The sequence below is a fragment of the Lichenostomus cassidix genome, chromosome 13 (genome assembly GCF_008360975.1).
Source record: "Lichenostomus cassidix isolate B80296 chromosome 13, HeHo_3.0, whole genome shotgun sequence".
Taxonomy (NCBI): Eukaryota; Metazoa; Chordata; class Aves; order Passeriformes; family Meliphagidae; genus Lichenostomus; species Lichenostomus cassidix.
In genome coordinates, this window is record NC_139494.1 from 16404068 (window position 1) to 16431787 (window position 27720).

At 45.7% G+C, this 27720-nt stretch overlaps 3 protein-coding genes across 5 annotated transcripts in view; all 3 read right to left on the minus strand.

The window, feature by feature from the left end:
- Positions 1–1709: 1709 nt before the first annotated feature.
- ATP6V0E1 (ATPase H+ transporting V0 subunit e1) lies at positions 1710–12298 on the minus strand. Of its 2 annotated transcripts, XM_085073998.1 has the most exons (4): positions 12144–12297; positions 9990–10037; positions 4767–4894; positions 1710–2214 (listed from the first exon to the last, which is right to left on the minus strand). In XM_085073998.1, the coding sequence occupies exons 1-3, from the start codon at positions 12245–12247 to the stop codon at positions 4801–4803; spliced, it is 246 nt and encodes an 81-aa protein (XP_084930124.1). In that variant the 5' UTR covers positions 12248–12297; the 3' UTR covers positions 1710–2214; positions 4767–4800. The 2 variants fall into 2 exon arrangements, with proteins under 2 accessions (XP_084930124.1, XP_084930125.1); XM_085073999.1 differs by lacking the exon at positions 1710–2214 and having other exon boundaries at positions 4762–4894; positions 12144–12298.
- Positions 12299–13322: 1024 nt separating this feature from the next.
- RPL26L1 (ribosomal protein L26 like 1) lies at positions 13323–17730 on the minus strand. The gene is made up of 4 exons (XM_085074002.1): positions 17598–17730; positions 16659–16831; positions 15643–15783; positions 13323–13492 (listed from the first exon to the last, which is right to left on the minus strand). The coding sequence occupies exons 2-4, from the start codon at positions 16824–16826 to the stop codon at positions 13364–13366; spliced, it is 438 nt and encodes a 145-aa protein (XP_084930128.1). The 5' UTR covers positions 16827–16831; positions 17598–17730; the 3' UTR covers positions 13323–13363.
- A 2496-nt stretch (positions 17731–20226) lies between these two features.
- ERGIC1 (endoplasmic reticulum-golgi intermediate compartment 1) overlaps positions 20227–27720 on the minus strand; it is a 56729-nt gene continuing 49235 nt past the window's right edge. For both annotated transcript variants that reach the window (XM_085073994.1, XM_085073993.1), the window contains exon 10: positions 20227–23340. In XM_085073994.1, coding sequence (XP_084930120.1) covers positions 23233–23340 — 108 coding nt within the window. In that variant the 3' untranslated portion in view covers positions 20227–23232. The remainder of the gene's footprint in view (positions 23341–27720) is intronic.

A 27720-nucleotide genomic window follows, 5' to 3' on the forward strand; every position in this document is an offset into this window, starting at 1 on the left:
TCTTCCTCTGCGAGCACAGGCTTTCCATTTCAAGCACAAACTTCTTTCTTTTATACTTGAACATTCCACGTTCTCTTCCGCTGCTGGAAAACAAAGAGCGATGCGTGCTAAAGGCTCTGGTACCTGCATTGTTTGTTGGACAGCAGTGCCTGAATCCCTCTGTCCTCATTTCCTGCAGCCATGCAAAAAAAAAAAGAAATTACCCCAAGCAGTGTTAATTCCTGGCACACATGGAGCAGACCATTCCACAACCACCATGCAGAGAGAAGGTCACACAACAGAACAGACACAAAATATTATTCTTGCAGTTTCTTCAGTCATGTCACCACCTGGCATCTGATTCAGAGGAAGTATTAACCACTCTGAAACAGGGGATTTTCTTTCTGGGAAGCATCTAGGTGAAAATGGCTCTATGGCTTCTTTGTCCAGGCTTGGAGTAGATCTTTCCATTAAATTTATCACTAGTGAGACACCCCATGGGAATTCTGTTTTATTTGTCTCTTCTAGAGCGAGTGATAGCTTAGAACCTAAAATAGAAAGCTTGTTAAATACAGTGGTAACACAATAAACTAACAGCACTGTCACTGAATGTTTTCTTTTGGGATATTTCACTTCAGGGTAAATATGACAAGCAGATCAATATACTTAAAATCTCAAATCTGTCAACGTCTTGAACTGTTTCTCTCCCCCTCATACAATGTCAACATATCTTATTCTCCACACACTTCAAAAGTCAGACGACAAGCAGAAGTTTTTATATGATCACTTGGTTTCAATTTCCTTAGGAATTATTTGGCACAGACTGTCTAATGTGGTGTACGTCTTGCACTCTAAAATTCAGCTCTTAGAAGGTAACATGACCAAAAAATCCTTTATTCCAGTCCCAACAGCTGCTACGCTTATTTGTAATAATGAACACATTCTTCCTTCTTTTGCAATTCACACTGTCCAGTTTTGGATCACTGCAAGTTACATGTCAGGATCTTGGAATTTCCTGTGCAGTAACGAGTGCTGTCCTACTGAACAAGTTACTGGTGCTATCCAAGAGAGAAAAGAAAATATTAACCATTCCATTATGTCCTCGTGCACAACAATAAAGGGAATAGTTGTAATTGATCTGGATATGAGGCAAGGAAGCATTCAGGAAGGCTCCTGTACATGCAGCAGAATTTATATCCTTTGAAGCTGCTCCTTAGCAAACAACTGACCAGATCCAGGAGCCTCAGGAACCTCTTGCCTACACTGCCATGTGCTTTGCCAGGTCTGCAATTCCACACACAAATGTCAGATCAGTACAAAACAACTGTAATATTTGCTGTTCAATTCAACCCATTTGTTCCTATAAATATCCTTCAAATCTGCCAGGCATTAAATCAGCCTCCTGTCAAAATTGCTATGAATGTTTCATCCACATTAGCCATGTTACCTTCGCTACTCTGAGCCTCCCTCAATGGGAAATTCCTAGAGAAGAGGCTCTCAAGCCAAGCACTCACTTATTCCTGCACCTTTCAGCTATTTTAGATTGCAAACTTAATCCTATTATAGATCTACTCGAGAGAGGTCTTGATACATGCAACAAGCTGCCCATCCCTTCTTACTATTTAACTTCATTACAATTTATCCACATCATCTAAATTTCCTCAGCTCAACTCCAAGTATCCGATTAAACCCACAGAAAAGTAACAGTTAAAACATGGCAATGAGAACACTTTGTATTAAGCAGAGGATTAGTTTTATTTCAAGGCATGAGAAATTTAAGGCCAGATTTCTCAAGAACACAATTCATTGGAAAAAGAAAAAAGAATTGCCATCAGCCTGTGGCAACACTGTTTCTCCTCTCCTTGCACAGTTTATTGCACACATTTTTGTCCAGTGCAAACAGATCAGGGGTGAACAGCACAATGACAGACAACCTAAGACCTGCAAATATAAAGTGTTATGACAGATCAAATGAACAGGAAATATGATTCCATGACCCGTAAAAATAGATATTTTCATCACATCTGGAGTTAACAGCCAAAAACTGACAGTACCAAAGAGGAGTATAAATTGCATTAGGCACACTGTAAAATGGTACAGTAGGAAAAAATACAGGACTTTGAACAAGCCACTTGAAGAACGTTAGAAAGGTTAAGGCATTACTGCAGGCTTTGGATCCAACCAGCTACGGAAAGGGCACCTTTGGGTCAGTGGAGTTTTTCATCTCTTCTTCACCTGCAAAGCAAGAGGCAACTTCATTATTCCTTTCCGTGGAGACAGTTTGCTAATTGAAGACCTGGCTGTTAACCACAGCTATTTCCATTCCACAAATGCACTGAGCAATGGTCAAGAACTGTAGATAATTCATCCGCGTGGATGTTTTCTTGGCAGTTTCATTTCTGAAGTTACTGCAAGTAGTTTTAGTTACATTATAAGCTGGTAGAACAACTATTTCCCTCAAATGTTTTCACTGCTGCAACAGCATCCAGTGAGCTGGATTACAGCCCTTCTCACACTTGCACAAAGACAGTTCCTGCTCTGAGAACACAGACTCTGAATTGACCAAGTTGAGGAGAAAAGGCAGTGTTGCATCACACAGCTTGGAAGAGTCCACAGCTTGCGTTTACCATGGCTACAGAGCTTTGTGTGCTCTTCCATGCTGCCATCCAAGCCATTAACTTGGTGATGTATCAAATGGCTTGCTATAAAATCATCCCTGGGACGGGAGGGAGAGAGCCTGAAAACACAGAGCAAACTTGTGTAATTTGGCAGAGATCAATCAAGTCAGCATATGCAGAGTTCCTCAGCAGAACATGAGGAGCTCACTGGAGCATTTTCAGCTTGCTCAGTTGGTAAAGTAAAATGGGTTTGCTTAAATTATCCTTATTTTTAAGGATCTATCCATTTTGGGAGTTAGCACTTCATTCTCTTTGCATTTTCCATACTAATCCATCCAAACCTCAACTGAAAGGAACAGGAGGGAGAAACAAGTATAGTCCCATGAATGCTGAAAAAGCACGTCTCAAAATCCAGAAATAACTGGTTGCTACACTGATGGGAATCCATGCAGTGTCAGAGAGATACCCCAACTGTTATCAGATGGAATCTCACTCACAGCTCCTATTTAGTCACAAACTCCACAAGAGCAAGGACAGGACATGGAGCACCTCCCTCTGCCCTGCAACAGCATTCAAAAACTGGAGGGCTGTGTCCTAGGATAGCACGTTTCTAGCAACAAAGAACAGATATTTGAGGATTATTATATGCTTTTACTTTTTTTAATCATTCTTTTTCAGAGATAAGAATCTTAATTTTATTCCAATATCAAGCCAGTGAAATCACATGTACCAAAGGTTAAAACAAACTCTTTCATGTAACACATGTGCTATGCAGGGCTTAAATATTCCATTAATAACTTTAAAAGTGACAGCTCCTCACAAACTCTTCAGTCATCTTCAAACACACAAGTTCCCTCTCTTCCTTGGTACAAATTTAACTCCAGTTCTCGGGAAAATCCTTCACTGAAATGGAGGGGGAAATGCCTGACTCTGCTAGCAGGAGTCCAGAGGTTGTGTCTCATCTCCTGGCTGTCCTTGCTGGTTTCAACATGAAGACCACGAAGCTCAATTTTTATGTCCAGATAACTCCATTTCAATTTCAGATCCCAGGCAACTGTATCATCCTATGGGATTCAGGGATCTGTATGCCCATTACCAAAACACACTGTTCTCTGTTTTAGCTAACTAATTATATGTTAGCACCCGAGCAGTGAAAATGCTCCTAGGAAATTCTGCTTGACTGACTTAGCTAATTACAGGCCTGGAGTTGAAGCAGGGCCAAGTCTACCTTTAGCTTCTGCTTGGTGTTTAAAAGAAGCTGCAGACACACACAGAGGGCCCAGTCTGACAACATCCCAGTTCCCAGGAAGCCTTCTCTGAAACAGGCAAGCTTTGCTTCACTGCAAATATCCAGCACACTTCACAGAGAGCATTTAACAGAGCTATTACAACTGTCACTGCCTGCTGCACTGGACTAAGACTGTGTTCTACAAGGACAAAAAAAACTGTGTTTAATTATTCAGTTACCAGCTTAAAAACTATAATCATGGGCGCTTGTTTCGACATTTCCTTCATTTGAACCTTCAATTCCAAACTCTGGACAAACCCAACAGCACCAAGATACTTTTAGTATAACACTTAAGAACTGCAAGAACCACATTCCAGCAGCACTGCCCAGATAGCAACCACCAGGTCACCTGGGATTAAAGCTGCACACAGGCTGTCATTAAAAACATAATAAACCATGGAGCTGGGAGCTCAGAGCTAGTGCAATGCACTGACAGGAGATAAAGAACATTTTCTAATGGCAGTTCCCACTCTAACTTCCCAGATGAATGAGGGCAACTCTGTTGCCTTGGAAATCAGGACAGGCCTTAGATGAGATGGTAATAGGCTTGAGGACAGGTTTAACAATTGCTAAAGGTTAGGAAATCCACTTACGTTAGCTATTTAAAAACACCCCAGCCCAGTTAATTTTTTTTCGTAGGAAGAAATGTTTTTCTCCTTACAAACCCCTGAACACAACACCACACAACAGGGCAGAAAGCAAAATAACTGTCAGTAATTCAGTTCAAACTTTTCATGTATCCAGCCAAGATTAACATCCAAAAGATGTTTTGTTGCAGCACTGCTCACACTACTGTTTTTGAGCACACTGCTCACACTACTGTTCAATGTCTCCTGAGGCTTTAACTCACCAAATATATCAATAAATCTGATCATACTCACCTAGTCAGTGAACTGCAGCACAAGGCAGACATCCTCAAGGCCAGTGAAATTTAAGATACCAGATTGTTTCATTGCTTAACTGCGGCCCAAAGAGAGGGTTGAGTTGAGCCAGAATTGCAATCAGCCAACTGCAAGAGAATCCCCCAACCCAACAGAGACAACATCAGCCAAATGACAGACATGGAAAGGTTGTCCAAAGCATGAGGACTATCAGAGAGGAAAAGACTATTTCAGGGAGGTCTAGGTTCAAACAAAAATTCTACTCAAGCTCATACCCAAGGATCAGACACCAGCAGTGAAGTTATGGCATCAAATCATTCTGCAACTGAAATAGGTTGTCTTGGTCAATTGGAAGCAACACAAAACCACCTCACAGCACTTCCCTCACACTTCTCTTGACAGGAAAGTGTTTTGAGACACATGAAACTCAGGTATTTGGGGGCTCAGAAGATAGCAACATAAAAGAGACAGACCTTTTTTCAGTGCCTTTGAAGCATCCTTTCAACAACAACCTCTGAGAAACATCCTCTCTCTACTTTGCTTTTCAGTGCTTGACAACCTGCCCTTGCAGACATGGTATATTTTTCAGAGACTGAACAAAAGCAAATTTAAACCTGGCACAGAGGTCAAGAAACAGGGACATGAAGCAAAAGGGTACAATGCTATAGGAACATTAAAAAAAAGACCAAAAAACAACCCCACAAGAACAACTCCAATATGACAACAAACCCCAGATCATCAGCACAGCAGCCTTTTCAATGGGGCAGAGCACAAACTAACACTGCAGAAGCCACAGCCAGAACTGAGAACAGGAGGAATGCAGTTTGTGGAAAATATCCAGGAAAGCTAAACAGAAATAAATATTCCACTGTTTAAAGATATATTTGCTTTGTAAATGTTACAAGAGTCAGAAAAAGCAATGGATGCTTCCATGGATTTAAATCTATGTTAAATACTAACTGTATAAACACATTTAGTGAACGCACTGGCTCATGTGTCTGCTATTTCTAGAATGCTTTGTAAGGAGGAGAAAAAGCAGAGCAGCTTTGTAATGGGAGCTGCCACAAATGTATCAGAGTGCTTAGGCAGTCATGGAAAATTCCACACAAACCTTGATGCTCTGACCAGCAAACCAAGTGCAGGTCGGCTGCAAAATGCCTGGAACTGCCACAGGCAAAAGATGTGGGTCAGACTTAAAGAAAACACATCAATCCTCTTCAAATTTACCAATATTTCCTTGCAAAGCCCCTTTCAGTTTTGCACAGGGTAGAACTCCAGCTAAAAGAAGGAGCTGAGCCTGCAGCAGTCCATCAGTCACACAAGCCTTGGAACACATTGCAGGCTCTACAAAGGAATTAAAACATCAGCAAGACACCACGGAGAGCAGCCAACAACCTTTAGGTTGACACGTTTTTACTTTGCTGTCCAAAGCAGCGGCAACAATGTATTTTGAGATCGTGTTAATCATGGTGTTAAATCTACTTAAGGGAAAAGCAAATTAGCTCTTAAAATTCTCGCGGAATTTCTTTTGCTAGGGTTAATTTTCAGCTCCAACAGACAGATCCAAAGGTGCCAGAGCACTGTGCCATCTGCCTCCAGCATCCTGAAGTAACACAAGTGGGAGGAGGGTAGAACACTAAAAGCCTGTTAAAGCACATTATTCCTTTTGTCACTGCAGAGCAGGAAGGAACTCCACGCACGAATCTCTCACCTCTCGCTGCTTCCCGAGCTCAGACCCAGCATGGCTGTGAATTAAATGAGCTGGGAGCACATTGAAAACCTCAACCTATGTCACCAGGCTTTGGGGAGAGCAGTGTGGAGTTTTCAAAAGGCATTTGTCGGGGCCATGCTGGATACCCGAGCTCTGAGCCAGGGTGGCATTAGGGCAGCAGCACATTCCTCCTCCCTGCTCTGCGAGGGCTGAGCAATTTAAAGCAGTTGTTAGGTTCTGACTGCCTTGCATTCAAGGTAAGTCATGAAAAAAGCTTTTCCCGTGTTTTGCTTAAGCGATGCTTTTTTATACAATAATCCAGAGTGAAAACACCAAACAAAATGCAGCATTCAGAGTAAAACAAACCTCTGTCTCCAAGATGCAGTGTTCCAGAGCTGCTAAAAGCAGGTATGGCATTCGAGCCACCCACAGGTCCTTACATTCTACCAGATCCCACTTAGAACAGTTACTGTTAATTATCCAGCTCAGACAAGGAAATTAAAGTCCCTTCTGCTGCACCAGAGAGATTTTTTAAAAGGTCTTCCCACCACAACTGCCATCTGTCTGTGCTCGTGTTACAAATTAAGGTCCTGCTATCTCTGTTTAAATGTCAATTTGGGCATCCATATTTTAATCCTGCTAGAATCAGGAGGAAATAATACGATTTTCCAAGCACCCTGTCCTGTGTCAGGACATGATGGCACTGTTCAGGAACTGCTTTATGCACAGCAAAATAGATTTAGACTTTGACAGCACCTCACAATATGGTGGAACCTCTAATTTCTGCAGCAGTAACTCCTTAGACACTGCATTAAATTTTAGGAGATTCTTGGGAATGGTGTGTTCTTCAAAAGGTTGCTGGGTACAGGATCTGTACACAAATTAGGCACTCACTCATGCAAATACCTTCCATAGAACAACCAAATTAATAGCATGTAATCAATAAGGTTATTCAAAATTACCACCATTCAATCTAAATACAGAAGGAACAGCTTTAAGTTGAAATGTGATTGACTTCAAATTCAGTTTGATGAAAATCAATTTGTCAATCAAGTGGTGTTTAATGAAGACAGGAAGTAGTTTTTTTCCCTATTTTCAACTAGAAAAGTAACTTAGAGAGTATAAAAACAAATCTAGCAGAGACTAAACAGCTCTACAGAGGAGCACAGAACAGCACCAGCCACCTGCTAAGGACACACAAATACCTGGGACAGCAGAAATTATTTTAATCCTAAAATATCCAACAAAGAACCCTCAGAAACAATTTTCTGGGCTTCCTTCAAGACTGGTATGGAAAATTAGTCTCTTTCTTTAATCACCCAAAATTAAGGCCTGAAATGTTTTCAGTGCCTCCTCCCCCAAAAGGAAAAGGATACAGGAAGAATAAACTTCCATGTTTGGATAAAACATAGGAAAAAAAAGGTTGGACCAGATCTTTTGAGGTTCTTTCCAACCAGGGCTGTTCTACAATTTTATACAGAATAAATGAAAAAATTAAAAAAAAAAAAAAAAGGAAGACTGTGTGATGAGTCAAGTTCTATCTTGGAACATGAAGAGAAAAATCTGCTTTTTGTTTCATTCTGGCAAACAGACACTACAAATGCAATTTATGTGGTTGGGTACAATTACTGGCAATTGAAAACATCCTAAGATTTTGCTGCTTCTCTTTTTTTCAATGTATAATTGGAGAAAGCCAAAGGGAATTCAGAAACCAAGTCAGAACCCACAAAATTACCAAGGAACCCCTGGATATGCAAGAGTAGATTATGAAATATGTTAATGACAGTAGGATTTATAATGGGTCTGTTCAGATAAAAAAATCAACTAAACTTACAAATGAAATACCACTGTACATTGGAAGAGTTCACAGAATTCAGCCAAAAGTTAAGAAATTCTACAAATATATTTCATAATCCAGAGGATGCTGCAGATGCCACATGGCATCTGCTTCTAGGAAAGCTGTCCTTCAAAAAATAAAGACACCAAATTCTAAATTTCAAGGATTTTAGAAGAGTAGGACATTATTTCTGTAGAAAAAACCCAAGTGAAAGCTTTAAACAAAACCACAACAAAGCTCAACCCTCCTCCTAAATAAAAACCACCCAACTCACTGTAACATAAATGCAGCAACTCAGTAAAAACCACCAAAAAATTGCCTTTTCTGAGTCAAGCATTTGGGACTTACAATGAGACTGGGCTGCCACACACTTCATGTGCAGGGCAAGGAGACCTTCACAGCACTGAGATTCCCAAATTTCAATCCCAAATTCAAGCTGCTCGCACTGCAAAGCTCTTCTCAAATTTCTATGGTCACTCAGCAAAACTTTAATTTAAAAGCTTCCTTGGACACAAAACACAGAACCAAGTTTGCTGGACTTTTACAGTTAACCAAGAGTGATTTCTTAGGAGTTTACATATCAAATTACTCTGGATATAAATAAAATTTAAAAAGATCTAACCTGGATAAACTCTGAATTATTAATAAAATTTAAAAAGATCTAACCTGGATAAACTCTGAGTTATTAACCTAAACCATGTTCCACAGTCTGACCCAACCCAGAATCAAACAAGCTTTTCCTGGAACATGCCAACAGTGCAATGCATTTCTCTAAATATTCATATTAAATTCCTTTGAATAGCATAAATAATGCCTACATAATTCAGAAAAATAAAAATACTACTCAGGCTCAAATGGAACTCCAAAGAATGATTTTTATTACAAGTTAACCCTTAAGATCAAATCAGACTTTTATCACTTCACTCTCCACAACAAATTCTTCCAAAGTTATTCCTGCACAGCACTTATTTTTCTACAAATCAGTCTCTAAGGTCCTTAAACAGAGAGAGAAAAACACAAACAAGCTTTGTCTTGCAGCCTCCAGCTACAGTTGGCTTAAATGATATGAAGAGCTCTCAACAAGTCACTTTGTTATTGCTACAAAAATCTCCTACAGAAAAGCAGCAGCCTCAAAATATGCTGTGCATTTAAACAGAAATGGTCTTAATATATCAAAGTATCACTAAAAAAACCACCATGCAGAAGCTTCTCCACCCACCACTCTACCAGATTTTGAGAATATATTCAAGCAATCTAAAAGCAAGACTGCTCAGTGGGTTTGAATTAGTATCACCTCAGAATTAAATGTGAAGTAGAGAGGAAAAAGGCAAAAAAAAGCCTGTGAATCAGGAAATTCCTAGAATTGACCAACTATCACTATACTTGTGAGCAAATGAGGCAGTGAACTGGAGGGGAAGAATATCAACTCCATGCAGAGCACATGTGCCAGAGGACAGCAAGAAAAATTCAGGTTCCTTTTAATTCAGTATTTTCCAACGGGAAAAAGTTTTCTTCAGCACACTGAAGGTCTTTAGAACTGAGAATTCTAAGAGCAGTCAAAGAACACCACATGTGTGACACATTCAAAAAGCTTCTAACTGCTCTGAGGCTGTAAAAAGGGAACTTGTGCTTACACCAGGAGTGGGTTAAGAGGCAGGACATTATTTGTACTTACAACAGGTAGCAGCAAACAGCACAGGTCACCAGCATTGTGTTGATAACACTGCCAAGAGGAAGGAGAAACAGCTGATCAGGTGTCATGTTGTGACTTGACCACAAGATACACAGGGAAAAAAAAAAAAAACCAAAAAACCACAGCAAACAAGAGCAAGTTTGACTTTGATCATATGAAAAGATGACTCAACATGAATATTCTGGCTTCTTCCAGCTGAGTAAACTGCAGAGGCTCAGAGCTGCAGGACTGACACAGCTCTGCCCCGCAGTTTACAGCTGTATTTAACAAAATCACTGGGGAGAGGAGCAGAATCTGAGGCAGTGTCCTTCACACTGGTGAGGTTGGAGGTACAAAATAAACGCTTTTTCCATCTGCAGAATTCTACTTACAGAAAATTTCAGTGTCAATTTGTCACTTTTAATTTTATATAATGAATGAGGGGGTTACAAACAGAGTACAAAATAAAATCTCAAAGCCACGTGAAATGAACTGCAGCGTAAGATTTTCCTTTCTCAGTGAAACATAACTGTGTCAGAAACCACAGGAAAGCTGAAAAGAAGGAAGAACCAAGCTCTTGCAATTGAAAATGGCAAAACTGCAGCTACACACACAGATGGGTTTGAAATGGGAGGAGAGGAAATGAGATTTTTCTAACAGTGATCTCTGCAGCTCATGGAACTCAGTGGCAAAGTGGAGTGTTTTTTTGGTTTGGTGGGTCTTTTTTAAATTATAAAAAGGCATTTCCATCTATACATTGCTTCCCCAACTAAGTAACAAAACATCATGGTAGGTCACTAACTTCCTACCCTTTTATGCCAAAAATAATACTCAATATTTTTCATTTATCAATACACATCCACTTTGTCAGCTTCCAAAAGAATGCTACCAAGCCAACACAGCCTGAATTAAGCTTCAGCAACTCTTCCAGAGAGTCCCACAGCCATTGTTTGGGTGTTTTAACCCAAGCAATGTGAATTCTTAGGTCAGTGAAAAGCTTGCACTAACTTATTTTGTTAGGAAAAGAAAAAGCCTATTCAGGAACTGGCTTTGCATAGAGACTTTTTGGGTATTTTTCTCAAGAAGATGAGAGGTGAACAGCCTACAAGGTGTGGCTGTAGAACCAGAACACAGCAATGCTCTACCCATACTTGTTAAACAATCACATTTTGGGATAATGACAGAACATCTGCTGGTGACCCACAGAATTCCCACACTTCCAATGCCTGGAAACCATATTTCCAAGGTACTTCTGAGGACAGACGACTTTCCAGGCATAAAACACACATTAGGTTTGAAAGTGAGGCAGGAAATAATCAGAGCCTGAGGAATATTGAGGGTTTAGATAAAGAACTGAGAGAGTTGGTACCTGTGGAGTAGAGGGAGTGTCAGAGAGAGGAAGACAGATTAAGAAGCCATTATCTCCTAGAGAAAAGAGAAAGACAAAAATTTGTCTGTTTTTTAACCCGAGCAGCCAAAACCACTGCAGGAAGAACCTCTGCTTGCCAGCCCTGCTGCTGTCCTCAGCTGCCAGGGCACCATTTAACCCAGAACCAAAATCCACTACAGCAACCTTCCCAGTCTCACCCAGTGGGAAACCAGAGGACAGTGGAGTAAGTCAGGAAAGGTCAAGTGAGGAAAGAAAGAGGAAGTTGTTGCTCAAATACCGCCTGACAATGAACCACCTTGACACAGGACGGTCTGTCTGCAGAGGTTCCACAGAATGGTTTGGGCTGGAAAAGACCTTAAAGCTCATCTTGTTCCACCCCTTGCCATGGACAGGGACACCTTCCACCATCCCAGGTTGCTCCAAGCCCTGTCCAGCCTGGCCTTGGACACTGCCAGGGATCCAGGGGCAGCACAGCTTCTCTGGTACCCTGTGCCAGGGCCTCGGGGGAAACCCACACCCGTCAGGGGTTCCCGAGGCACCGCCCGGCTCTGGCAGCCCCACAGGCAGCCGCTCCGCTGCACCTCGGCCGGGTCAGGCCCTTCCGCGCTGCGCCAGCACCCGCCGGGAGCCCGCGGGGCTGCGGTAGCTCCGGGCCGCCAACCGCGGGGCGCCTCAGGGCTGCGGACCGCCTCCGCCGGGGCCTCCCCCCACCGCCGCGGGGCACGGAAGGGAAGGTGCGCGGCGCCCGCCGCCCCCCGGTCACTCACCCGCGGTTCGGCCCCTTGGGAACGAGCCAGGGCAGCACGCCGCCGACCACCCCCCAGAACACGCTCATGACGATGATGGGCACCGCCAGGCCGCCGTACGCCATGGCCGCGCTCTGAGGGGCGCGGGGGGCGGGGCCTGGAGACACGCCCCGCCAGGAGCCCGCCAATCAGAGCCCGCCGCGTCACCGGGACGGGAGCGCGCGGGGCGGGGGCGCGCGGGAGCTGCGGGAGCGCGCGGGGCGGGAGCGCGCTGCGGGATGCGCTGGGATCGCGGCCGGGCTCGGCTTCCCGTTCATTCCCTGCAGAAACAGGTAACGGCTGGCTCCGAGCTCCGCGGGGAACTGGGGATGCGGGACACGCTCCCCCAGAGCAGCTCAAGTCTCGGTAATGAACGAACCCCCTTGGATTTCCTCAAACATCGACTCGAGGGAAGAAATCTCCTATTAAGCAGCACGAGCTGGAGGGACAAAACCTCCGAGCCTACATGAGGGAAACCCACTCGCAGCCCAGCTAACACAGATTTAATGTCAGGCCTATGAATGGCTTTTAAAATGAAATTTTCCTCGATTCCCAGCATCCCCTTTTTTAGATTCCATTGTGGCTCAGGCAGATTAATTTCTGCCTGTACCAGCAATCAGCAACCAATTCACTGAGCCAGTAAATTCATTTCACTGCAGGGCTGCTTTCAAAATGTTGCAGCAGCTCTTAATTATGGAGGTACAAAGTGCCAGGAAAGATCTCCTCTTGCAGAGAATTCATCCAAAATAGCACCACCAACAGCACTGAGATGCTTCACCCCAAACCTTCTCAGACCAGCCAGCTCTGCTTCATGAGCACTGATCATAAATCCCTCTGTCCTTGAGCTCTGACATTAATATAAGACCTGAATTAATTATATATACAGTGCACAGAATTAGCATTAATTTAAAACCATGGAAACATCTGAGGGTGAGACAGGAGTATGATGGCTGTCAGATGGGATGGTTCAGGACTGTACTGCTCCTTCTGAAGTTGGTTGAAACATTTCTTTAGGACGAAAAAAGCCTTTCTTAAAACAGGTATTAAAAGCTTTTTAATTTAGTGAGAGTATTTTTTACTCAAAAACACAAGAAGGAATATTTAAATGCTGAGTGGGACACGTCACATCCAGATTTTCCAAAGGAGAAGACACACAACAGGTTGAATTTTAACAGTTTTTAATGTTGTCAAACAGGAACCATCTATTCTTGCATCTTCTCGATTGTCTCCTCCTTGTACTTGCCCTTCTCCTTGCCAACCTGGCGGGACTTGGCTTTGCGCTCCAAGATCTTCTTGCGGTCCTTGTCCAGCTTTAGCCTGGTGATCACCACCTGCAGAGAGCACAGGAATTGAGGGTCCCTGCTCACAGGGGAGGACAGCAACCCCACAGCCCCGGCACAAGAGTGTTATTCCCACAGACTCTCTCTCTGGTTCCAGTAAAACTCATTTACTGAATTGCCTCCATATTCCACAATTTTTCCGGGCACACTGAGGGATCAGAGCACAGGGAAAGCTGTTTCAAAGCACAGCCAAAACACTTGCACTAACTGAGGAGCAGCTGAATTTCTCTTCAGCTACAGAATAAAATATTTTGAAGTAAATCCAATTTCCATTATTCTGCTTAAACCTGATGGATACTAAATCCATGTGGAACCACAGCACTGAGCTGTGGTCCAGTCACTGTGTGGTTTCCACCACCACAAAGGCAGCAGTCACAGCTGGCCTTGGACACTTCCAGGGATCCAGGGGCAGCCACAGCTTCCCTGGGCACCCTGTGCCTCACCACCCTCACAGGGAAGAGCTTCTCCAAAAATTCCTGCTCATGCCCCATGTCCTTCCTGTTCATGCCTCCTTGAACTGGCAAAGAAATTAATGTGTTGGTGTAACTGAAAGCACTACTTGAAAAATACAACTAACAATCCCATCCAGGCATGCTTCTCAATTCCTTGTGCATTTAGGTCTTTCTTAATTACAATTCCCACTTCTTTACCCAGGAGAGGTACAGACTGTTCACAGAGCCCACTGCAACTCTGTAACAAAACCTCCCTCTGCTCCTTTTGCATTAATAACCAGAATATTTATGCAAAGCTTTGTCAAGGTCCAGTTCCCAATTAATGAGAATTTTCACAGAACAAAGGACCAGCAGAAAATTCCATTTCTCACTGCTATTCAGCACCCAAGTACATGCACTGGCTCCACCACAATGTCACCTTGCCAGTCAGATGTTGTTGCTGCACACAAGTCATGATGTTTTGGAATAATTCTGCCCTCCCTCTACTGAACACACCAACCATTTACACCAGAAAACCTGTTACAACTGGATTTTTTCCACCAACACTTCCATCTTTGTGCCCACATGGCAAGGCTGAAGCAAACTGAATTCATCTGCTCCAAACCAGGTTTTGGCAAGTTCTTGTGTTTAGTTTGAAATATTTCCTGTTATGATCTAAACAGGCTTTGCCTGGTTTTCACTGACTCTAAACACCTCAGGCTAACCCAGATCCAGAAGTATTCAGCTCACAATAGCCTGCAGATCACAATTTTGATCATCTATTCAAGCCTCTCCCACACCTCCTCAGCCAGTGCAAGTGCCACACAGCAAAGATGAAGGATTGCTCTAAATCATCTGTTTTGTGCTTTGAAATCACCAATCTCTTCAAAGAAGTATTTTAGCAAAATACCAAGTTTCTAGCAAATTTCTAGTCCCAGAAACAGCAAGGAGCTCTTGCTTTCAACTCAATTCTCTGCTCATGAAACCCTAAAGTTTCTCTGATGGACCATCTCCATTCCTTAATCACAGAATGGTTTGGGTTGGAAGAGACCTTAAAGATCATCTCATTCCAATCCCCCTGCCACGGGCAGGGACACCTTCCACTATCCCAGGTTGCTCCAAGCCCTGTCCATGGCCTGGAACACCTCTAGGTGTTGGCAGCCTATGCCAGGGCCTCACCACCCTCACAGGGAACAATTTCTTCCTAATATCCAATCTAACCCTGCTTTCTGGCAGTTTGAAGCCATTCCCCCTTCTCCCATCACTCCAGGCCCTTGTAATAAGTCTCTCTCCACCTTTCTTGTGGGTTCCCTTCAGCCACTGAAAGTCACCATGAGGTCACCCCAAAGCTTCTCCTCTCCAGGCTGAACAATCCCAACTCTCCCAGCCTTTCCTCCCAGCAGAGCTGCTCCATCCCTCTGCTCATCCTGGAGCTCCTGTGGACTCTCCAGCAGCTCCAGCTCCTTCCTGTGCTGGGCCCAGGGCTGGGCAGCTCTGCAGCCTCACCTGAGCAGGGCAGAGGGGCAGAATCCCCCCTTTCCTGCTGCCCACGCTGGGGCAGGGAGGCTCCTGGGGGCCAAGGCATGTGCAGCTCTCACCCACAACACCCCCAGCTCCTTCTCCCAGGGCTGCTCCACCTGTGCATCCCCAGCACTTGGTGACAAGTCCCACCCACCCCAGAGTGCCCACTCACCCCCCAGGTGGCCATACCTTGCTGGGGTGGATGCCCACGTGCACGGTGGTGCCGTTGGCCTTCTCGCGCTGCACGCGCTCGATGTAGATCACGTATTTCTTCCTGTACACCTGCACCACCTTCCCGATCTGCTGCCCCTTGTAGTGCCCTCGGACCACCTGAGCACAGCAAACACACTGAGCCACCAGAACCACCCCTGGAACAGCCACCACATCTGACAAACCACCACTGAATTATCCACCCGAGCCGCACAGGCTGAAACCACAAGTCACCTCTTTGCCACAAGGACAGGAGTGACCTGACAATTTCAGCTTCACTAAAAGGGAAAATATAACAGATCAGAACTGTGGCTCTCTCTCATCTTCCCTGCAGTAAATCCTAATGAGGGAGCTCTGCAGCTTTTCAGCCAGGTTTCAATTTTCCACAGGTTTTACCTCAATTTTTCACCTATCATGGCATTTTATATTAAAAAAGCCATATGATTTGGATTAATTTCCAATCCAACTTTTTAAGTATCACAGGTAGCAAACAGTATACAAAGAAGGAACAATTGTGTGCTTTGTGCTTTATTTCTGGAAGCTTTTAATTCAGCACAATTATCAATGCAGGTAACTGATGCACAGCAAAATTGCCAGCACTGTTTTGTTCCAGTATTTTCCTTATCACTGAAATAAATTTAAGAAACACCTGACAAGCAAAGTCATGGCTTGATAATTTGGATTATTTCTGCTATACTCAGTGTAAAGCTCCACCACCAATGTGAATTTGTGCTGTCCTTCCCTTTTGCACAGGCTACACTAGAAAACAGAATTCCAGAATCATCTGGGTTGGAAAAGACTTCCAAAACCATCAAGTCCAACCTGTGACCCAGGGCACTCAGTGCCACATCCAGCCCTTCCTTGGACACCTCCAGGGATGAGCACTCCAAACCTCCCTGGGCAGCTCCTGCCAATGCCTGACCACCCTTTCTGTGAATAAATTCCTCCTGAAAGCTCCAGAGACAGCAGCTGAGGTGTACAGAGCAGGGCAGTACCTGCACCTCGTCGTCCTTGCGGATGGGCATGGAGCGCACGTTGTACTTCTGCCGCAGCTCCTTGGACAGCGGGGAGGACATGATTTTCCTGCGGATGTGGGAGGGAGCATTGAAGTGCCTCTTGCGGTTCTTGCTGCGGTCCGAGGTCACAAACGGGTTGAACTTCATTTTGGCTGCACGGAAAACCCAAGAGTTTGAGAGGTGCTCACAACACACACTGTGCTTCATCACCCACACCCACAAGGTCTGCCAGGGCATAAAAAACCGATTTTAACTGTTTTTAATCTCATCACTGGCTGACAAACGCTGATGTCTGGGACTCCAAACAAGGTTTGCACCTCTTCCCTGACTGACAGCGATGCTGTGATGGACACATCAGAGCATTCCATGCAGAGCTCCCGCTGTCAGCACTCAGCACACCTGGATCCTGCAGCCACACCACCCTCCTTTATAAAATAATGTGTATTTTGGGCTCGCAGAGAGAATTCGCACTGCTCCAGCATCTCCAGTAAAGCTCCGCACCAGAGAGCGCAGTAACATATCTGCAAATCCACCAAACTTCCGGCCTTTCCTAAATTTTAACTGGGATACAGCACTGCCTGTCGGGGCACCGCTTATCCTGATGGCACTGGATGAATTAAATCAGGGATAAATTAAACTAAAGGCTGTTTTAGCACAGCTCCACAACTCTGAAGAGCACACTGGCAGCTCCCGTGCGGGCTGGGCTGTATTAACTCAATACTGCATGAGGAAAGCACAGCCTGAAGGAGGCCGAGCTCCCCCCGGAGCCCGAAATCTCCCCGTCCCGCAGCTCCGGGCAAGTCCCAGGCCACCCGAGCCTCTTCCCGCTCCCTCCCGCTGCCCCGCGGAGGCTCCACCGGCCGGGAATAGCCGCGGATGGTCCCGGATGGCTCCGGATGGTGTCTCCCGGTGCCTCACCCGCTGCCGCCGCCGCGCCGCCCGCCCGGAAGAGAAGCTCCTGCCGCTTCCGCTTCCGCCAGCGCCGCCGCGTCTCGCGAGAGCCACGCGCCCGCCGCGCCCCCTGGCGGCTGGGGGACAGAACTGCAGCGGGACAGAGATAGAGAGAGATAGACCTGGGATAGACCTGGGATAGACCTGGGATAGAGCGGGATAGACCTGGGATAGAGCGGGATAGACCTGGGATAGAGCGGGATAGACCTGGGATAGAGCGGGATAGACCTGGGATAGAGCTGGGATAGACCTGGGATAGACCTGGGATAGAGCTGGGATAGACCTGGGATAGAGCGGGATAGACCTGGGATAGAGCGGGATAGACCTGGGACAGAGCGGGACAGAGAGGGATAGACCTGGGATAGAGCGGGATAGACTGGGATAGAGCGGGATAGACCTGGGATAGACCGGGATAGATGGGATAGACCTGGGATAGACCTGGGATAGAGCGGGATAGACCTGGGATAGAGCGGGATAGAGCTGGGATAGACCTGGGATAGACCTGGGATAGACCTGGGATAGACCTGGGATAGAGCGGGATAGACCTGGGATAGAGCGGGATAGACCTGGGATAGACCTGGGATAGAGATAGAGATAGATCGGGATAGACCTGGGATAGAGCGGGATAGAGCTGGGATAGAGCGGGATAGACCTGGGATAGAGCTGGGATAGACCTGGGATAGACCTGGGATAGACCTGGAATAGACCTGGGATAGAGCGGGATAGACCTGGGATAGACCTGGGATAGACCTGGGATAGACCTGGGATAGAGCTGGGATAGAGCGGGATAGAGCTGGGATAGACCTGGGATAGAGCGGGATAGAGCGGGATAGACCTGGGATAGACCTGGGATAGAGCTGGGATAGACCTGGGATAGACCTGGGATAGAGCGGGATAGAGCGGGATAGACCTGGGATAGACCTGGGATAGACCTGGGATAGACCTGGGATAGACCTGGGATAGACCTGGGATAGAGCTGGGATAGAGCTGGGATAGACCTGGGATAGACCTGGGATAGAGCGGGATAGACCTGGGATAGAGCGGGATAGAGCTGGGATAGAGCTGGGATAGAGCTGGGATAGAGCGGGATAGACCTGGGATAGAGCGGGATAGACCTGGGATAGACCTGGGATAGACCTGGGATAGACCTGGGATAGAGCAGGATAGAGCGGGATAGACCTGGGATAGACCTGGGATAGAGCGGGATAGACCTGGGATAGAACGGGATAGACCTGGGATAGAGCGGGATAGACCTGGGATAGACCTGGGATAGAGCGGGATAGACCTGGGATAGAGCTGGGATAGACCTGGGATAGAGCTGGGATAGAGCTGGGATAGAACGGGATAGAGGGGGATAGACCATGGATAGAGCGGGATAGAGCGGGACAGACCCAGGACTGACCCAGCACTGACCCAGGACTGACTGGGGACACATTTGGGACACACCCGAGGTAGACCTGGGACAGACCGTGGCCAGCCTGGGGACACACTGGGCACTGTCCCTGGTACTGACCTGGCACCATCCCGGGTGCCAACCTGATCCCCACCCGGACAGTGTCCCCAGCGCCCACCCGAGCATCCCCACATTCCAGTCACTCATCCCCTCCTGTTCAGCTGCAATTACTTCTCTCCATGCCCAGCCCTTCCCTGAATGAGGGTGACAACCAGTGCCCCCTGCACAGCCCAGCCCATGTCCCTCAGCCCAAAGGGACACCAGTGACACCAGTGACACCAGTGCCACATCCCTGCCCAGCCTCTGCTCCTGTGCCACTGTCACCTCATCCCTGCCTCCACAAACCAGCTCACCTGCACAAACCACTTTCAGATGTGGTCCCAGGATGTATTTTCAAACACAGATTAATTTATTCTCCATGAAAATTGGTGGAAATGAACCAATTAGTTGGGTGAGAGGAAGCTTGGTTGGGTTTGGGCTTACAAAGATAGGCTAGAAAAGTTTGGAACTGAGTTGCAGCAGGCTGAGGTTTGGACAAACACCTTCCCCAGAGCTTTTATTTATAATTTTCAGAGTAAGGAACCCTTCAGCACCATCCCATCACTTGTGGAAATCTGAGTTTCAATCACTGGAACACATGGGATCTCCTTCACAAAGATGTAGAGCTGACACCAACGTAAAAAGGATTGGTTTCTTCAGATGGTGCAGATATCTTGAGCCCAAACTCACTGTGTTGTAACCCTTCACTATTAAATCTTTAACAATTGCCTCAGAACTTATTTCTAAATACTTATGAAGCAATGCTAAGTGGACATTAAAGGAGGGGGAACAAAAATTGGGTTATTTCATATACCAAGGACTAAAGCCAAACCCAGCAAGTCCCAAGCACTGTCCACTCACCTTCCTTAAAAAAAAAGGAGGTTAGGACACTTGGTACTGTACAAAACCAAGCACTGCATGTCCAGACATGACTCAGGGCTGATTACAAAAGAGCCTCGTGCTAACTTTCACCACAGTGACCTGGCTCCCAGTGATTTCACTGCGTGATAACACTCAGTTCACTGAAATCATAATTAAAAATAAAATTTAAAAAAAAAAAAAAAGCCCCTTTAGATTGATTTTGCAACAGGAGTGCAACAAGAAGCCAATCAAAACACGTCAGAGTTTTATTTTTAATTACCGAACTAAAAAGGCTAAATAGTTCATTAACATAAGGTTGCAAATTAAAAGACAAATGCCAGAACTCCTCAACAGTCTCCACTGTAGAAATGGAAAAGACTTGTGCTTTAAACATCACTGTACCAAACACTGCAGGGCTGCTCCTCTCTCCCACATTGCCAGGAACCCCTCAGTGACACCCCTGATCTGTCACTTCAAACAACTCTAATAAAATTTAATCAAACTCTCATCACAGCCACTGCCCTCCCCAGCAGCCTGTGTGTCACACAGAGAAAGGACATTTAATGGTAGTGCTAAAAGGTTTAACTCCACCATTGCAGAGCATCCTATGCCTCGAGTTCTCACCGCAGGATGGAGTTGAAAGTTAAAGGAAATAATTGGGAATAATTTACACTGGAAGGTCCAAATATGTAACTTCCTACAGGGATGTCTTTCTTGAAAACCCAAATATATATATCAAAACACTGACTTGAAATGACTCAGGTAAAAACCCACATAGGGGGGTTCGGGTAAAAATCGAGTAGGGAATATTTTGGCAGAGAAAGCAGGCAAGCTGAAGTGTGTTATTTCCACAAAAATAACCCCAAACAAACCAATTTCACTGGTCTGGTTTAGAGAACTGGCCTGGACTGCCCAGGAGGCAGTTTAATACAGACAGGGAATGGGGAGAAGGATGGAAATATCACACCAGGGGTCACAAGGAATCTGCAACCACCTTTGTTTTGTGTCAAAGAAATTGTACCAAGAGAGAAATCTCAGAAAATGAACTGTACAGTCTATCATACTGCAAAGATCTCCCTTTGCCCAGCGAAATAAATCAGCATAAGGAAGATGCTAACATATCAAAAATCCCATTATTATCATCCACTGCTCCCAAGCTTTGAGCAAAGACTCCCCAAATCCAAAAGGAAAAATCAGGACATTTTTGCTGTGAGCTTCAGCTGGTCACAGTGGATTAGAGGAAATCCTCCAGCCAGCAGGAGAAGCAATGGCCATGGAAAATCCCAGCATCCAGAAGGTATTGCTTGCAGGCACACAGACACACACCCGAAATGAAGACAAGCATCTCATTTTCAAGTTGATTTTTGTAAATGGAAAAAAAAAAAAAAAGGTAAAAAAATCTATCCATACATGAACGGGTACAGGAAATTACACAATCCAGTTTACACCTAAAGTAAGAGCAATCAGTCCAGAGTAAGAACAAGGAGAAAATTCCAATGCTGTCATTTGTCCGAAGTCACTACAGGGCAGAGCATGGCAGGGAGAAGGCAGTTGGTTGCTCCTTTTTAGTGGGTGGATAAAACTGGCTACACCTTCCCTGCTGCCAAAGCAACGAGACAATTGGAACAGACAATCAGGAATTCTTTTGAAATGCATCTGACTCTAACAATAACACTGAATATTCAAAGATTCGTTATCATCACAGCATAAAGTTTGGATATTTTGCCTCCAGGAAAAGGCAATGGATATCATCCAAGAGAAACCCTGCACCCATCTTAGAATTTACAGCACTGAGTAAAAAAGATTTTTATTCTATGATTTTTTTTTAATCCATTCTGGAATATTTAAAATTTGTGTATCCTCAGCTCAGACATTCACAACACATGCAGAGACTGTCACTACTCAAGGGACATTGATGAGGCTCTGGAAAATGCACTGGTGGGCATTTGCTCTCATTTTAGGGAACTCATGTCCACCACGACATGCAAAACACCCCTGGCAGGAGTTTTCCCCTCTGTTTATTGGAGATCCCAGAAGAAAAGGCTTGAAGGAATGGACAGGGAAGCTCAGGTACCATTTGGAGGAATAAAACAAAACTCCCAGCAAGGGTCAGCCTGTGGGAATGCTGCCCTGTGTACCTGTGGGACAACAGTGCCAGCCCAGGGCTCAGAAAAGATGCCTGGCTGAGTTTGAAAGGAAAAGGGAGGCACCTTACATCCTGAAAAGTCAGAATTCCTGTGTTTGACAGGTGTGTTGAATATACACACACAAAGCAAGAGAGGAAGCTGTGCTCAGCCACCCAGAAGGCTGCACCATTTCTCTGAGCACACTGAATATACAACCTCTTTTCAAAAAAAATACAACAACAACAATAATAAAGCAGAAGTGCAGAATCCAGACTTTTGGGCGGTCTGTGTTTAAAACCAGACGAAATAAAAGCTAATTCTGTAAAGACAACTACTCCCTTTCAAAGCAAAGGCCACATAAAACTGTGTTGCTCGGTTTGGTTTTTTACTTCATGCCACCTGTAAACACAAGACTGGATATTCAGTTAGTGGGAAGAAATTAAACCACTTTTCCATCCAGAGTAAAAGAAATGCCCTCCACTGCCAGGATCACAGAGTACCCAGGAAAAGGTAGCTGGGGAAGGCTTCCTCTTCTCCTTTGTTCACCTCTTTAGAAAAGTTGTATCTGAACAACTGAGCTTTCAAATAAGAGCACAAAACATTTCTTGGTATGTGATTTCTGCCCGCTGTGGGGACTAACACTTTCCATTCCTCACCAACAGATACATCACCTTTTTGGCACCATGGGTGGAATTTCTTCCCCATGTACAATTTGCCCTATACAAAAGTCGATTGTCTAATCATGCAAATCCAACAGAACTCCAAAAAGTGCCACAAAGACAGTTCAACTCTTTTGCCATCTACTCCCTAGTTTGTACACTGCCATAGGAACCTCCCAGAGGACAGACTGTCATCCTTACTTAGAACTGATACAGCATTTCAACCTCTCTTTCTGGGGGGAAGGAATCAAAATCCACAGCCTGATTCCACTGATTTTTTTTCCCTCTCAGAGCTCTGAAATGCATGGAGATTTCTTTGATTTGTTGAAGACGTCTTCACCGAACAGCCTGATTAGAGAAAAACATACTGATTCAATCAAATAGAAAATAAAGACAAAAAACAGGTAGTGGTAGATTTCTCAATCTTTGCTCCTGTCCTTGGAGACGAGGGTAGAGTTTCACTGCTACTGCATTTTCCCCAGCTGGATCTTCTTCCAGGCCTCTGAGGCTGTGAAAATGCAGGAGTCGAGGATGCCAGCTACAGTGAATGTTCCTCCAATGATGGCACATATCTGAAATTACAGAGAGAGGAAACACGTTTGTCAGTGATGAGGGAAACTTTTACAATGCTTAAACTGCAGGAGGGATCCTACTGCTGGGGTGTTTTCTGGAAGTACTGTAAGAATTGGGTAACAGCACTGGGGATGGAATTAGAGCAGAATCATTCACAAAAACCATTCCCTAGAGTGGAATGAATTAGTGCTATCCTGAACTGCTCACAGCCTGAGCCCATCACAAATCCCAGCTCCCACAGCACCAACTCTGCTCCTTTCTGGGCTGAACTCCACCTAACTCAGCTTTCTAGATGCTCTGTGTTGCTCACATCTTCCTACTGCCCTTTTCTATTATAAACACCACAGCCTTGTAGTCTTTTCCCTGTTTCACAAGATAATAATTTACAAACAGGCAGGAGACACTGAAATAGCACGTGAAAGGCAGTGACTAACAGAAACCCAGCTCCCAGTGACACCTCAGCTCAGCCTAACACTTTCCATGACAAGGGCTGCTGACAGCAGCCAACTTAACTCTTTCTGGGACAAAGTTTTCCACACAAGATGTCTTGGATCAAATTAAAACACATGATCAGGTTCGAGAACAGAGCTAGGGAAAAAATTAATCTTCTCATTAGTGTAAACAGCCTACTTCACTTCTCAAGTGCTACAAAAACACAGAAATATTCTGTGTATTCTGTCAAATCAGAGTCCTTGTGGAAAAAGAATTCCAGAATCATTTAGGTTGGAGGAGACCAACAATACAAAATATTTCACTGCTACAGTGGTTTGAGATTACTCTCTCTTTCAGCTCCTAGCTCAAAACAAATCCCCTTTTTTCCAAGGCAGGCCCTTGTCAGGAGATAAACTCCTCATCTTGAACCCTTCTCACAACCCAGTGTTGTTATTCTCAAAACCACCTAATCCCACACAAGGTGCAAGACCAAATTAAAAGAGCATCACAGTCATGAAGCAAAAAAATGTGGGAGTTAGGAAATTAGAACTGTGTGATTAGAACTTGGCTGGTCCCATTTTTAGGTTACGCTGTGGTGTATCACACTTTCCATGTCACACTGCCTGGTGGCACCCTGGGACTTTCTTCCCCTCCTGTGGTATTTGACTCCTGCCTGCTCACCAGCAGGTGGTTTCTATAAACCCAGTGTTCAGCAGAACTCATTTTTTGTATAAAAAAGTGTGGCAGCAGGAGCAGGGCAGTGATTGTCCCCTGTGCTGGCACTGCTGGGGTCACCAGTGAGTGCTGTGTCCAGTTCTGGGCAGTGCCAGATGGACATGGAGGGGCTGGAGAGTGTCCAGGGAAGGGAACAGAGCTGGGAAGGGGCTGGAGCACCTGGAGAGGCTGAGGGAGCTGGGAAAGGAGCTCAGCCTGGAGCAAAGGAGGCTCAGGGGGACCTTGTGGCTCTGCACAGCTCCTGACAGGAGGGGACAGCCGGGGGGTCAGGCTGTGCTCCAGGGAACAGGGACAGGAGGAGAGGGAACAGCCTCAGGCTGGGCCAGGGGAGGCTCAGGTTGGCCAGCAGCAGGAATTTCTCCATGGAAAGGGTGCTCAGGCCTTGGCAGGAGCTGCCCAGGGAGGTTTGGAGTGCTCATCCCTGGAGGTGGCACTGAGTGCTCTGGGCTGGGGACAAGATGGGGATTGTCACAAGCTGGACTCGATGGCCTTGGAGAACTTTTCCAACCTCAATAATTCCATGATATACACAATAAAACTGCAATACAGAAGGGAACCTGTGCCACACTACACGCACTGTGCCACGTCTCTTCTCCCACACAGCACCCCATGGGCAAAGTCAGACAAAAAAATAACGTAAGAGCAGCAGCAGCACTGAGGGAAAGGAACAAACAGCTCATTAATGGTGAGGGAAAGCACTGAGAACTCCAGCTCCTTTCCATGTGCATTTATAACCAAGATATGAGTGTTTAGTGAGGTTGGTGAAACGAGGAGCTGCAGGAAATGTGGCTTTTGCAGGACACTTGGCATTCCAGCAGATCAAGGCTGCTGAAACCAGAGCAGCAGCCTGAGGCTAAGTCAGTATTTTTAGGGGACAAGTCCAGCTCCTGCCCCTGTGCCTCCCTCCTTACTGTCCCTCAGGGCATGACCCAGGGTGACTTCTCAGGGCAAATGCCCACCACGGAGCTGGGTTATTTCAGTTCAGAGCAGCTCAGCTGACAGGAGATGTCACACCACAAACACCAACCCCGGCCAACACCGAGATTCTGCATCACAGGGCAGGAAAATCTGACTTCAGTGCAGCGGCACAAGGGGCTGGGGAATAGAAAAAAAATATATATATTCATCTGCAGAGCTCTGTAGTGCTGAGTGGGAATGAGTCACACACACCTGGCACCAGCCTGGGGCCTTCTGCACACACAGCTTGGAGCTTTGGTGATGGAAAACGGGCTTGGAGTCCTTGTGAGCAGCGTTGGGCTCTAGGTCAGCACAGGAGCTGCACCTCAGTGCTTCATCATCACAGCTCCAGTACGTATGGGAGGCTGGCAGCAGGCAGTTCTTTCTATTTAATGGAATAAATTACTGGGAATGAGCTGCACTGAGCTCCATGAGGTCTGTTTGACTCAGGCCCAGCCATTAAAGGATGAAGGAAAAGAGACACAGAAGTGGAATAATCCCAGTGAGAGCCCATGCAGCATGAGGAATGCACCTTGGGCAGGAGGTGACTGCAGCAGAGTGGGATGCAGGCTTGTGCCTAAAGGAAAACATGAGTGGGTCTGTAGGAGGAGGCAGGGCTGCAAGCAAGCTGACAGAAAGGCAAATGTCAAACACATGACTGTGCTCCTCTGGGATGTCCCAAAGTCTGAAAATTACTTTTAAGGACAGAGAGGACCAGTAGGACCCTCAGGAAATTCCTAGTAAGATAAGCTGGAGAATCCCACTTAGAGATTTTGGGCTGACCTGCAGCACATCTAGCAGAACACTGTCTTGGGTTTTAAAAATGCCACAGGACTGAATCTGTGGCACTGACAGTACCAGTTCCCATGGCTGAAACTACTCTGCCTGCAACCATTCTGTTCCAGCTCCCCCTTATCCCCCCATTATTTCCAGGTTGGGGTTTTTTTTTGACACCTAAAGGCCAGATGAGTCTTCTCATATCAGGAAAACAATTACTTTGTATTTTGAATGCTTCAGCAGAACCTTGGCTGCTCTTCTGCCTGCTCTCCCCTCCCATCCCCTGCCCTGATCTCATAAAACATTCTTTCAGTTTGCCCACTTAGGGGAACTCATGAATTTTCAGCAGTGAAACTTTTCCCCTTCCTCCATAACCTCAACCAGGAGGTCTTCAATGGCTTCTCTTTATGAGGGATGACTGGATTTTAAGCAGTGCAGTGTAACAGGCAAAACCAACAGTGTTTCACACTCTGCCAAGAGTCTGGTTAACTCCAGGATTCCTGGCAAACTCATGGAACAGTGACAGTGGCAGCACTGACCCACAAATAATTTAAAACCTTACTTAGTAGTGAACTTTTTGAATCCTGACATGTAAAGTAAAAAAAAATCTAAACCAAAGCCTTTGTGCAGGAAGTAGCTCTCACCTTGTACAGCAAATGAGGATAATTCTTCCCACCAGAAAGACCTAAGGAGCAGGCAGGAGTCAGAATGGGGACAGAGAGGGTCTGGGAATGTTGCTGCAGGGCTGTAATGCTCCTCTCAGCAGGGCTGAAGCTTTGGAGGGCAAACTCTTCAGTGACAAAGAGCATCAGATAACCTTCCCAGCAGCAGCAGGAGATGCCTTTGGCTCTCTGAACAGCCAACACCCTTCTCCCAGGGGATCACCCCTCAGCACTGTGTCCTTCCCTCCAAAACTGACACTGATTCCTCCCTAAAGCCTCCTGCAAGTCCACAGGATCATCCCCCATCCCCAGGACAAACTGAAATGTACTGAAAGCCATAGCAGTGCCCAAGCAAACAGCAAAGGAGCCCCTAACCCAGAGCCTGTCTTGTTTTTAAATGGAACAGCTGCTGCTCAGAAGAAGCTGATGCTTTCCAAGGCCAGGCAGTGACTCCACACGCCCCAGCCCAACCCCTGCTGGCCCTCAGCCCAGTGCTGCTCATCACTAACTGGTCTCCAGAGCAACTGTGATGCAAAAGGCCAAGCTGCAGATACAGGAAGGGGCTAAAGAACAGATCATGTCACCAAAACAGGGCAGGGGAGCAAGGATGGAGGTGTTTTGATCCTCTGCAGTGCTGCTCCCCCTTCCAAGCTTTTCAGTGGCACCTGGAAGGCTGTAAAGCTTTAATGCAGAGCCAAGGCTGCCCTCCTGGCCCAAATGAGGGCCACAGCAGGTCCCCTGCAGCAGGGCTAGGTGGCACCTGGAGCAAGGCTGTGCCTCCATGTCACACCTGTGTGACATCCTGACACAGCTACT